Consider the following 12,214-nt stretch of genomic DNA (forward strand, 5'->3'; position numbering starts at 1 on the left):
ATGGAGTAAATCAACTTGACACCCCCCGTGAATTAAAAAAAACTTTACACCGCTCTCCCCGTCTCCCGCCCTCCCTCAGCTGCACAACATCACGGATAACTCACCAGTCACCTCACAACAAACTCCACCTCCCTCGTTCAGCTAACAAAAAAAAGCAAGGAATCTGTCTCCGACGACTTTCCATCGGAAACAACAAAACCTAAATTCGATACCCCTCAATTCAAAACCCTAATTCTCCATTCTTCATCACACAATTTTAGGGTTTTTCCATCTGAAACCCTAGATCGTAAATTGAGATCACTACTTCCAGAATCTCAAACCAAGAAGCGTGAATTTCTTTCCTAATTGTTGAAAAACATGAAGAGCAAATCGAATCGCCTTCCACCATCTGATCCGCCCGACGATTGGGTAGATGGTTCATGGACAGTGGATTGCATTTGCGGCGTCAATTTCGACGACGGAGAAGAAATGGTGAATTGTGACGAATGTGGTGTATGGGTTCACACTCGTTGTTTTCGTTTCGCCAAGGAAGAGAAATCGTTCGCCTGCGATAAGTGCAAGAGTAAAGCGAATCGAAACAACAACGACAGTGAAGAGACGGAGGTTGCTCAATTGCTCGTTGAGTTGCCCACTAAAACAATCAAGATGAGTAGTAGCAACAAAAGCAGTAATCATATGAATAATAATTTCTATAGTTTTAGCAATCATATACCACCTCCACCACCTCCTCCTCCTCGAAGGCCTGCGTATCGTCTGTGGGCGAATAGGCCAATGGAGGAGAAGGTACATGTGCAAGGTGTTCCAGGGGGTGATGATGATCCTACTCTTTTTAAAGAGTTTCCGATTATTTTCGCTTCCGAATTGTGGAAGTGCACTGGCTATGTGCCTAAGAAGTTTAATTTTAGGTATAGGGAGTTTCCGTGCTGGGAGAAGGAGGAGGATGTTGAAGCTGAGGCGAAGGCGAAGGCGGAGGGAGACATGGAGAATGTTGTTGATAGAGGGGCTGGTGTGTTGTACTCTTTGTCTAAGGAGAATGTGGTTAGTATGAGGGGGAGTCAAGCCAAAGGTGCTAATTCTGATAGGAAGGGTTCTAAAGAGAGGAAATGGGAGAATGGTGATTCTAAGAAGATTAGTACGATTTCGTCGAAGAAAGAAAAGGGTGTGGGTAGGTCTATTGTGCTTCAGTGTGGTAAGAGAAGCAGGGAAGATTTGGGGTTGTCTAAGGATCGTAGTGGGAAGAAGAAAATTAAAGCTGTACAGAAAGAGCAGGATAGGAAGAAGGATAAAGTTCATGTTTCTAAAGCAGGTATTTGTTGGAACTCTTAATACTTTTTGTTTTGTTTTTCTTTTGATATGTTAATGTGTTTTGCTCAATTCCTTGCTCATTGATTTTGCTATTCTCTTTATTTTCTGTTAGTTATCGTACATTCAAGTAGTGCTAGGCAAGGTGAAGTGTGTGAAAGCAAAGCTAACAAGGTAGCATCAAATGCTCACCTGGCTGAGGGTAGTAACATAGAAAAACCCAAGAGAAATGCGGCTACTGATGAGGGAAATTTGGTACTTAGGTCCCCGGAAGCTGCTGGACTTGGTTGTTTAAGTGAAAAGAGGGTCAAAGCTGAGAAGCTGGGCCATGATACTAGTGATGGTGCTCAGAAGTCCGCTAAAGCTGAAGTAGCCCCATTGCTTTTTGCGGAGAAGGACTCTATTGCTAGGACTCCTATAAAGAAAGAGGTACATGTGCTGATTAATGGTTTCTCTAGTTGTGCACTTATGCTGAGTTTGCTGTCAAATTTGATTTTAGATTATGACCAGGTCTTTCATTGGCATATCCTTAACATCATGAAAGAAAGTCACCTTATGGATTTTTATAAATGTCTCCGTAATACCAATCTTTATTCTTATGTTAAGAATTGATAATTTGCCATAATGGTTTTTACTGTAATGTTGAACAAACCATCATCTGTCCTTCTCCTCATTGTTTCTTTAGGGACATCTTAGAAAACCTGTTCCTTTTTGTATACACCAAATATTAGCAATGCTCTTTTTTTTTGTTCCCAAAACTATGTGCGTGGGTAAGCCTTTCAGGTGTGATGTTTGAGAAATGGGAAATATAGGAGCAACTATGTCAACGTATCTATTTTGTACTGTGATATATCTACTAAACTACATGTAACCAATTTAGTTGCATTTGCACATGAAGTTTAAACTATTAGCGGTGGCAACCCCAGTTGAATGAGGATTTTATGCACCTTAATAGTTGTTTTTTTGCTTAAGTATGCAATGAACTGGCCTAAGGGAGAGGAGTGTTCTTGGTAGTGAAATATTATTGAGTTAGAGGTTAGCTTGAGGAATAAGTTAGAGAGTCAGGGAGGAAATAATTCCTAAAAATATAAGAGAGAAATCATGTTGAAAATTGATGAGCGTTCTGGTGAGCTTTTAAGAGACCATTTGGTAGAGAAACAAGCCTCCCGACAGCTTGAATAATTGAATTTTCACTTGCGTTTTCTGTAACTTCAGTTTATAAATTAATCAGCTTCTTCTTCCTTAATTTTCTGCTATTACTGATGTCTAGGCTATGTTAACTCATAGCAAACTAATGGATCGTTATGAGCTTGTCCATTAGTTCGAGCATCTGTCTGCTCATTTACCCGTTTACCACCCTTGTTTGCTTTCCATTCCTCAATTCCTCACCTGCCTTTTGACTCTTTTGTTTCTCACTAAGAACAAGCTCATGGGCTTATTATCCTAGGTTGGAACAATAGGATCCCTTTTTATGCCTCCATGTACCCTCGTATGGACATCATGTGGACGTAGAAAGGAAAGAGAGGGGAGGGGTTTTCCTCGCTTTTGGCATTGTGGGCCTCCCACGGGGGTCTCGCATGATGGGCTAAGAAAACTATAGCGTCAGCAAGCTCATGGGCTTATTATTTTCAATTTGAAATTTTAGGATATCGGAAATTTCGATTGGATGGGATTATCTGATATGAACATCCCTAGCCATATGCACATAGACGCAGCAAAGTTGATCCGGATCGAATGACGAACCTGGATTTAGACTTGAAAACAACTACCCAAATTCGATTCGGAACTCCCCCATCCCCTTGTTTTTTGAACTACTATAACTCAGATTATATTTTTTGGAATTTGTGAAATGAACTGAACTGAGTTGAACCAATTGCCCCGATATTGGCTTGATGCCAGAAGTGACCTAAACTAATTTTCATCCGAAACCGAAAGTAAATTGAACTAAAATTAGCTAAATTGACCCAAGTTCGATTTGAAAGGATGTTTTGACCATAGAAGTCGGGGTAAGAAGAATGAAAATGAACATCGGTATTATTGTTATAATGTTATTATCATCATGCATATAGATTTTTCTCTAATAGTGATTATATTAATTGAATATTCTTATATAGAATGACTTGATTTAACCCGCAATGACACTATTGAAAACTTGAACCTCAATAACCTAAAGATATAAAGGTTGATCTAATCTAACATTTAATCGAAATGGCCTCAACCTCAAATTCACCCGATCATGTGTTGACTTGATACCCAATCCAATTCGATTATTCTTGGGATGGAATTAAACTCAAAACTCTAAAGATATAAAGGTTGAAGATGCAAAACAAGGTGTGTTTTGGAGACGATGCAAAAAGGAAATAGGTAAAACTTTGGGAGGTATAGAGTATCTTCTTCGGAATATAGTTGATGTGATTTGAACTATGGCCGGGAATTTTTTTGGCCATTTCAAAATTCCCATGACATGAACCCAATCTTTCGCTGTGAAAATGTTTGTTGGTCCACATCTTTGCTTGGCCATAGGAAATTGCTAATGTGGCACTTAACAAATTTAAAAAATATTCGTTTTTGTGTATAATCGTCTGGTACTTATTATATGCTATTTCATCATACACAATTCATACACTAGCAAAAATTATACTATACCTATCATTTACCCACTTCAATCAAATGACGAGGAGAAAGAATTTGCAAGCACCCTTACTCAATAGCGTCAAGAAGATGTAGAAGAACAAGTTGACTCTATTTATGAAAATCAGTAATTAGCAAAGAATCCCCAAAAGTGAATCATACAGAATCGATCATGAACCCCATTCTTAGTGGCGAAGTCATTCCACGAAAATAAAGAATTCGATGAATTCATTCCCCTAGAATCATGATAGCACCACCAAAAGTCCACCAGTTTGATGATCGATCATTATCTTGTCCCACGAATACAACAATTAGTATTCTTAAAGAGCTTATTTACAATAGCCTTCATGCTTTATGGTTCATCCATTACTATGGTGTTCTTTAATCATTGAGATCTCTGAAACAACCATGATATCAGTTCAAGGATCTGCACTATTGTCATGAATTGATATGCACAATTTAGAGAAGAGAATGACTGCTATGCTGTTGGTAAAGAAGCATATTTGTATACTCTATTTAGTGTGTATAAAACTAAGTATATGGAGCAAAAATATATTTTTAATGGATAAAAAGTACCACATCCTTTTGACGATTGTGCTTGCCTCCCCGCCATTCCTCTACGACCTTGTAGCCACTGCGTACTCTCTAGAGGTAGCCCTTCCCACCTCCAAACCCCCATACGTAATTCTACTCTTTGACACCTAACAACAATCTTTCTATCTCCTTGTCCTTTTGACTCCTCCAGTCAACCTCCTCTTAGGATCATTAAAATCTTTCTCACGACTTCATTGAGATTTGAGACTAGAAAGTCGACACTGTGATGGATCAACACTTTAAAGTTCTAGATTGTTAATAATCAAGACTATAGGATGAAACGGGTAAAAAATTCAGCATGTGGTTGTTGCCTTGCAACCTCTGGGTAGCTCCGGCAGCAGATATTGGTGGGGTAGCAGCTGGGGAGGGGTTTGAAGAGCTGGTAGCAGTATATATTACTTTTTGGGTGCGTTCTGTTCAACTTAAAAAATTAAGTTTCAGGTCCAATAAGTTCAGATAAGTTCATATAAGATAAGTTGCAATAAGGTCTAATAAGGGCAATAAGTTCCAATAAGGTCTAATAAGGTCCAATAAGTTCCAATCAGGTGCAATAAGTTCCAATCAGGTGCAATAAGTTTCAATCAGGTCTAATAAGGTCCAATAAGTTCCAATCAGGTCTAATAAGGTCCAATAAGGTCCAAATAGTCAATGTTTAATAAACATCTGTATTATTGTCCATATTTTGTTATTCATAATTTCATATCACTATTAGCTGATTATGTTATTATTAGAATTTTAATTAAAGTACCACAATGATTATATAGTATTATAGTTGTATTAGTGTCTATTATTTTATTATTTATTTGTATTATGTCTATTATGTCTATTATTTATTTATATTATGTCTATTATTTTATTATTCATATTACTATTAGCTGATTATGTTATTATTAGAATTTTTTATTAAAGTACCACAATGTATATTATTATACTTGTATTATTGTCTATTATATGATTATTCATATTGCTATTAAATAATATTATAATCATGGTCAAATAATTAAGGTTAACAATAATAATAATAATAATTATTATAATTACAATATTTTGCAATAATAATTATAATTACATTATTTTATTATTTATTTGTATTATGTCTATTATTTTATTATTTACTTGTATTATGTCTATTATTTTATTATTCATATTAAATATTTTGCTTTTCTACTAGTGTTTTATAAAATCATAACAAGACTATTAGATACTTCCTCCGTTTAGAAATAGTTGCACCATTTCTATTTTGTGCACTATTCACATCTTACACTTAGATTGTCTTTAGTGATTTATATTTTAGGAAAAACATAGTCATGTGGGATCTTGTTAGATTCGTCTCGATGTAAATTTCTTTAATATAAACTTTTTATATTTTTACTTATTGATAATTAAAGATATTAATGGTTGAAATCATACATCGGCATGCGTGAAAAGTAGAAATGGTGCAACTATTTCTAAACAGAGGAAGTATATTAGTGGTGAAAGTTATGTATAAACAAATATATAAATAGTATATTTTTTTGTTAAATTAATTATCATAAGAGATAATTAATAATCATTATTTTTTAAAGGACGAATTATAATAATTATTACTCCATAAAAAATTTTGAGGGATAGCATTTACGTTAGTGGTAATATTTATGTTATTAATGATCAATTTTTTTGTCTAATAAGGTCAAATAAGTTTCAATCCGGTCCAATAAGGTCTAATAAGTTTCAATCAGGTCCAATAAGGTCTAATAAATTTCAATCAGGGCCAATAAGGTCTAATAAGTTTCAATAAGTTCCAACAAGGTCCAATAAGTTCCAATCAGGTTCAATCAGGTCCAATAAGCTGAATCAGGTCCAATCAGGTTTAATAAGTTCCAATAAGTTCAGTTCAGGTTCAATAAGTTCAGTTCAGATAAGGGCCAATAAGTTCAGGGCCAATAAGTTGAATAGAACGCACCCTTTGTCGTCGTCTCCCCCCCCCCGGTGTGTATGTTTGTGTAGAGAGAGTGTTTTCAACTTTTTGTCGTCTCTCCCCCTCTTTCTATGTGTGTGTGTGTGGAGAGAGAGAGAGTTACATCTCGTCTCACTTCTGACATGAAATTGATTACATATACATACATACATATATATAAATGCATACTTATGAATTCGGTAGGTCCGAAGAAATCTACTAAAAGAAATCTGAAGGTCCAAAATGATTTTCACTTACATTACTAGCCTTGGTTCTCCCTTGTTCCTGTTTGCTGGAGAAAACATGGATTTACATAGTTACCTTCTTTATGCTGTCTTATATTTTTGTATGATTGTGCTCCATGACTCTATCTCCTGATGCTTAATTGTTGATTTGCTTTTACAATTGCTAGGGAATTGTTGTAGATGTCATAGATAAAATTGAAGGAGCACTTCCAGAACGCCAAACTAGTGATTTATCAAAGTCAAAGCCTCTTGCTGAAGATGTGTATAATGCAGCTATAGAACATAATAATACTGAGGTTGCTAAGGATGTAGTAACTAATGTGCCGTTGATTTCTGGAAATGTTGATAATCCTAAGGACGTTACTAGAAGTCATCCTTCTGAAATTGATGTGGGGTTGGACTTAGACAGCATGAAAGATTGTACTGAGGGAGAATTATCTCCTAATCGAGAATATGTAGACTCTAAACTGAATAAAGCTGTTGCAACTATTTCCCATCCCCAGGGGAATGAGGGTCAAGATGATGACAAGAATTTGGAAGCCGTGAGTGGCAGTCAGCTCGGTAAAGATGAGGAAATAACTGAAAATCAACATAATAACACGATTAAATGTGAGGATTCCGACAATTCTGCTGAGCTGCAGAGAACTTTGTCAAACTCTAAAGAAGCTACAGAAATTGCTGGTGAAACTGCAAAGGTGGGTGGGGAAAGTCTACGTCCACCAGCTAGCTATCATAAAATAGTGTCTGTTGGAAAGTCATCAACAAGCTCTGCAGCCATTGTCATCTCCCGATCGTCTCTTTCTGATAAAAGTAGGTCAGGAATTTCCCAGAATCCTAGTTCCATTGGCAAACGAGTAATATCAAACTCCAGTATGGGTACTAAGAAGGAAAGTTCACCTCTTAATCAAGTTAAAGATGAAGATAAATTTGAAAAAACCAAAAATATGTCAAAAGACCATTCAAAGTCCTCTATCAATCCCATGTTAAAGGCATCGCAGCCCAGCAAGTCTGTGACTAGTCCTGTTCTCAAACAGTATACCTCTCTTGGAAAAGATTCTCTGAGGCATCCATTTTCAAAAAAGTCTTCAGTTGAGAGTCCCTTGCCTCCTGCAGGCATCAATGCGCCTGTTGGGTCGCTGCAGACACAACATGGTTCAAGTGGACAAAATAAAAATACTGCTTCTGCTGGACAACGAGGGGAAAAAGCTCTACAGCCAAACTTACAGTCATCATCCAAGTCAACTCAGTCATCTTTGGGGCACCCACCACCTTCATCAACTGCTCCTGCTGGATTAAGTGATGAAGAGGTCAGAATACTATTGACATTTAGCTTCTCTCTCATTCTGTTGTATTTTGTTTTCTTACCCCTCGCCTCCCAAAGGTACACTGGCTATAATTTACAAATATTGTGTGATTTTTCTTTTGCAGCTTGCTTTGCTGTTACACCAGGAGCTTAACAGTTCCCCCAGAGTTCCTCGAGTACCACGTGTACGTCATGCCGGGAGTTTACCTCAATTATCTTCTGCCACTGCGACGAGCATATTTATTAAGCGTAGTACTACTACTGGAGGGAAAGAGCAACACACGGTAAGATGCTTCCTGTTTTTATTTTTTTCTCTACTTTCTTTTCAGAAGCTTTGATAATATTCTTTATCATCTTTGCTTGTATTTATGATATGTCCTTGGCACCAAGGTTTAAGCAATTGATTTTGTGGAAATTAATGTATTAGTTTTCAAGAAGAAAAAACAAGGATGGGTCTCGCAGTTCTCGTGAACAAGATAGTGAAGCAAGGAAGGCTGACAGGGCGCTTTCTTCTCCTGATTCAGCAAAAACATCTGATGCTTTGACTCAAACAGAAGGCCAAAGTGAGTCAATACATTCTGTGAGGAAAAATACCGAAGACATGTCCACATCAGCAGCAAATAGTGGTCCATCCTCTGCTGAGGGTAATGAGCTAAAATCTCCATCGACCCGTGATTCGCCAGTAAATAACGCTGAAGATGATACAGGCACGAATAAGGGTCTTGCTCCAATCCATCGCACTCTGCCAGGTTGCTGCAATATAAAGTTTATTACTCACTTTTGATTCTAATTGATGCATTAGCCTCTGCTTAAATGATATTCCACTTTTGACTTGTAGGATTAATTGCGGAAATTATGGGTGCGGGCAGGCGAATGACATATGAAGAATTGTGTAATGCTGTCCTGCCAGTGAGTTCCGTCTGTCTGCATGATGCTTTGTCTGTGTGGAATTTAGAATTTACATCTTTAATATTTCAAGCAGATGCATCTAATGTTTTTTGGCTGATTAACCTTTGCAGCACTGGCAAAACTTGAGAAAGCACAATGGCGAGAGGTATGCTTACTCAAGCCACTCTCAGGCTGTCCTTGATTGTTTGAGGAACCGCTCTGAATGGGCACGGTTGGTTGATCGTGGTCCAAAGGTATGCTTTTTGTAGTTTTATGAAAAATATATTCTAGGGTCCCTCTTAATGCCTCACTTTCTTGATTTAAGTGTTTCTTTAGTAACCATCAAAATAATATTTTGTTCCAGACCAATGCAAGCCGTAAGAAACGCAAGATTGATGTTGAGCCTCCTAATACCGAGTCAGAGGATGGCGAAGACAAAATTCTCAGGGATGAGAAAAGCAAAAGCTTTGATTCAAATAAAGAGGAGTTTCCGAAGGGTAGAAGAAAAGCTCGGAATCGCAGGAGATTAGCCTTGCGAGGCAGAGGTGTCAGAGATGACCGTAAAAGAAGGAAGGTAGAGACAGGGACTGATGACACTGCCTCATTTTCTAATTCCAGTGAAGAGAATAGCTCTAGTGAGGATGACAGCCAAGGAAGTGGAATGTGTGCAGCTAAGAGTGAAGCTTCTGCCAGTTCAGCTGATACTGTTGCTGTGCCATCATAGTCTGAAGTATGTGGAAAGGTCATATGTGTCATTTCCCAGCAGCTGATCCGGAATCTCCTTTTAAGAGCTTGAAGAGCATTGGGTTTGTAGTGTGAGCATTGATGCCGTTTTCTGCGAAATGTTGTCTTCAAGTTCTGAGGAGTCTCTTTTTACTAGTGAGAAAAAAAATAGTGTAAATAATAGCATCTTTTATCCATTGTTTCCTGTGAGGCATTGGCTTTTGTAAAGTCCTTAAAAGTTCATTTTTGTTCGCTAATAATTTCACTGTTTCAGTGCACACGACTTGATTAGAAGTTCAATACAACCCGACAATGTTTTCTTGCACATATTGATTATTCTGAAAATCTTTCTTCAATCATGAATGTTATAGTTGTGTATTTGCGTGTGGTCTATGTGACTTGTAAAAAGTCGCATACAAGGAGCCAGGAAAGTTGATTTGATGACCAGATTTTTTTTTTTTGATAATTTAGAGTTTTATTCCATTTCCAGTTTCAATTAGAGTAGCAAGTAGGACAGCAATTACCAATTGTTTGCTAATAACAATGAAGAGAAGAAAAAAACTGGGATGGAACAATAACACTACTAACGGACCAATAACCAAGCGCCTCCATAGACCTAAAGCTATGAGTTTCAGTGGAGTCCTTGTTTGGCTAGTGCATCGGCTACGACATTGGAACTACTTATTTGTGAGAGATGGAGATGTTAAGTCCTTTTGAGGCCGCAGACTTGATGAAATTAAGTATGAAACCTTAGATTCCATGGCCCTTCCATTGTCTTGTTGCAACCATCGAATGACATTGAAGGAGTCGGATTCGATTTTGATGGAGTGTGAACGGATGATATTCGAGTTGAGGGAAATCAAGATGGCTCGGTGTATTGCTAGAACTTCAGTAGAATGGATCTTCACGAGTGGGATTTGACGACCAGATTATCAATTAGTTAAAATAAGCTGATACGATCTTAAAGTCAAAATAATGTAATTATTTTAGAGGAGACAACATAAATAAGTGGTTAAGCCACTACTCAAAAATTGGAAATATTCAAAGACTAATTTTGCTCCATGGTTTATATGGTTAAGGATTTTAGGATTTCATTAAAAAATTTATAATAGGGTAGATAATACTCGGAGATAACAAATAAGAATACATACTGAAGATAAAGAGAAACATATAAGGTTTTTTTTTGTTTTGATTGGATTTTGAAATGAAAAAGTTTGTGTATAATGATGATTAGGAATCTTGATGTTTTTAATTTATACTGTTGTGGAATTGTGGTATAGGTTGGAAAAACCTTATATGATCAGGTCACTTTTATACATCTTCATTGCACCTTGTATATGGGGATTTGGGCCTTGTAATTCAAAATATAAATGATATATAAGGCATTGTTTCACAACACCACTTGAGGTGACTTTTAAAATTTAAGGCGAAATAGTGTTTTAATGTAACATTTGGATGAATATGGTGTTTTGAAAATGTTGGGGGAGCTTTTGCCTTTTACAGTGTGTTTGGTTCATTTTTAGTAAAGGAAAGAAAGGGAAGAGAACGGAAGGGAAGACAAAAGAAAAGAATGGAAGAGAAAGGAAAAAAACCTTAATTTCCCATGTTTGGTATAAATTTTCTCTTTCCTTCCGAATTCCCCCGCTTTTGAGAGGAAATGAAAGTGAAATTTTATTAAAGAGTCTTTCCTTCCAATTCCTCCCATTTCCTTTCACTTAATTTTTTTTTAATGAACCAAACATTGGAAAGTATTAAATTTCCTTCCACTTCCTTTCTTTTCCTTCCAAATTCCTTCTACCAAACAAACTGTTAGTATAACTCTAGTAAATACAAATAGTTCTTTTTTTTTAAAACAAACTTTTACCAACCCAATACAACTTTTTATCAAACACTAATAATTTCAAAAAGTATTCTTATATTTCAACTAATAAGGACTAGTTTATTTGAGACAAAAAGGTACTCTTTGCAAATCTATCCTATCTATCTATGTATATATAGGGGCAAGATCACATGAGAATGCTCCTTATATGAAGAATGTGAATGAATCTCAACCACACGATTAGATTAGTGTTACAACACTTATTCATTAGAGTTATACCCTAAAATTTTGAGCCCAAAATAATTTTTTTTTTCTAATATTCTTTTTTGGAGTTACTTCACTTTTTCATTAGAGTTACATCACTTATTCATAAGAGTTACAACGCGTAAAATTCATTATCATTTCTCATGTAAGTATGCATTCTCATATGAACTCACTTCTCTCTCTCTCTCTCTCTCTCTCTCTCTCTCTCTCTCTATATATATATATAATATATATATATTATATATATATATATATATATATAATCCAAGACAAATAAATGTCATGCTGCCACATGTAGTCTTCCCTTCTCCACACAATCAAATGAGATATTAAACAATAGAAATGTGTGTTTTGTTTAATTCTTAGTTTCTTTAAAAGACCATGAGGCTGGGAGGTGGGAGCTCCAACCATCGAACTCCCACATGATTCTCCATTATTAATGACAAAATGAAATCTTTTACCCTATTGAACTCCTCTATACATTAAACCATGCTAATGCGTGCATTGTT

General features: G+C 36.4%; 1 protein-coding gene across 1 annotated transcript; it reads left to right on the forward strand.

The window, feature by feature from the left end:
• Positions 1-9,947, forward strand: LOC104892642 (hypothetical protein). Its single transcript, XM_010678626.4, has 8 exons — positions 1-1,306; positions 1,418-1,731; positions 6,876-8,015; positions 8,137-8,295; positions 8,439-8,760; positions 8,850-8,920; positions 9,031-9,153; positions 9,264-9,947. The coding sequence occupies exons 1-8, from the start codon at positions 358-360 to the stop codon at positions 9,621-9,623; spliced, it is 3,438 nt and encodes a 1,145-aa protein (XP_010676928.3). The 5' UTR covers positions 1-357; the 3' UTR covers positions 9,624-9,947.
• Positions 9,948-12,214: the final 2,267 nt, after the last annotated feature.

The sequence above is a fragment of the Beta vulgaris genome, chromosome 5, assembly GCF_026745355.1.
Source record: "Beta vulgaris subsp. vulgaris cultivar EL10 chromosome 5, EL10.2, whole genome shotgun sequence".
Taxonomy (NCBI): Eukaryota; Viridiplantae; Streptophyta; class Magnoliopsida; order Caryophyllales; family Amaranthaceae; genus Beta; species Beta vulgaris.

Excerpts from the sequence above, each read along its gene's own strand:
- LOC104892642 (XM_010678626.4), top strand. The coding sequence starts at position 358 with ATGAAGAGCAAATCGAATCGCCTTCCACCATCTGATCCGCCCGACGAT. Across the intron at positions 1,732-6,875 it reads GGACTCCTATAAAGAAAGAG|GGAATTGTTGTAGATGTCAT; the intron begins GTACATGTGCTG and ends TACAATTGCTAG. Across the intron at positions 8,296-8,438 it reads GAGGGAAAGAGCAACACACG|TTTTCAAGAAGAAAAAACAA; the intron begins GTAAGATGCTTC and ends TTAATGTATTAG.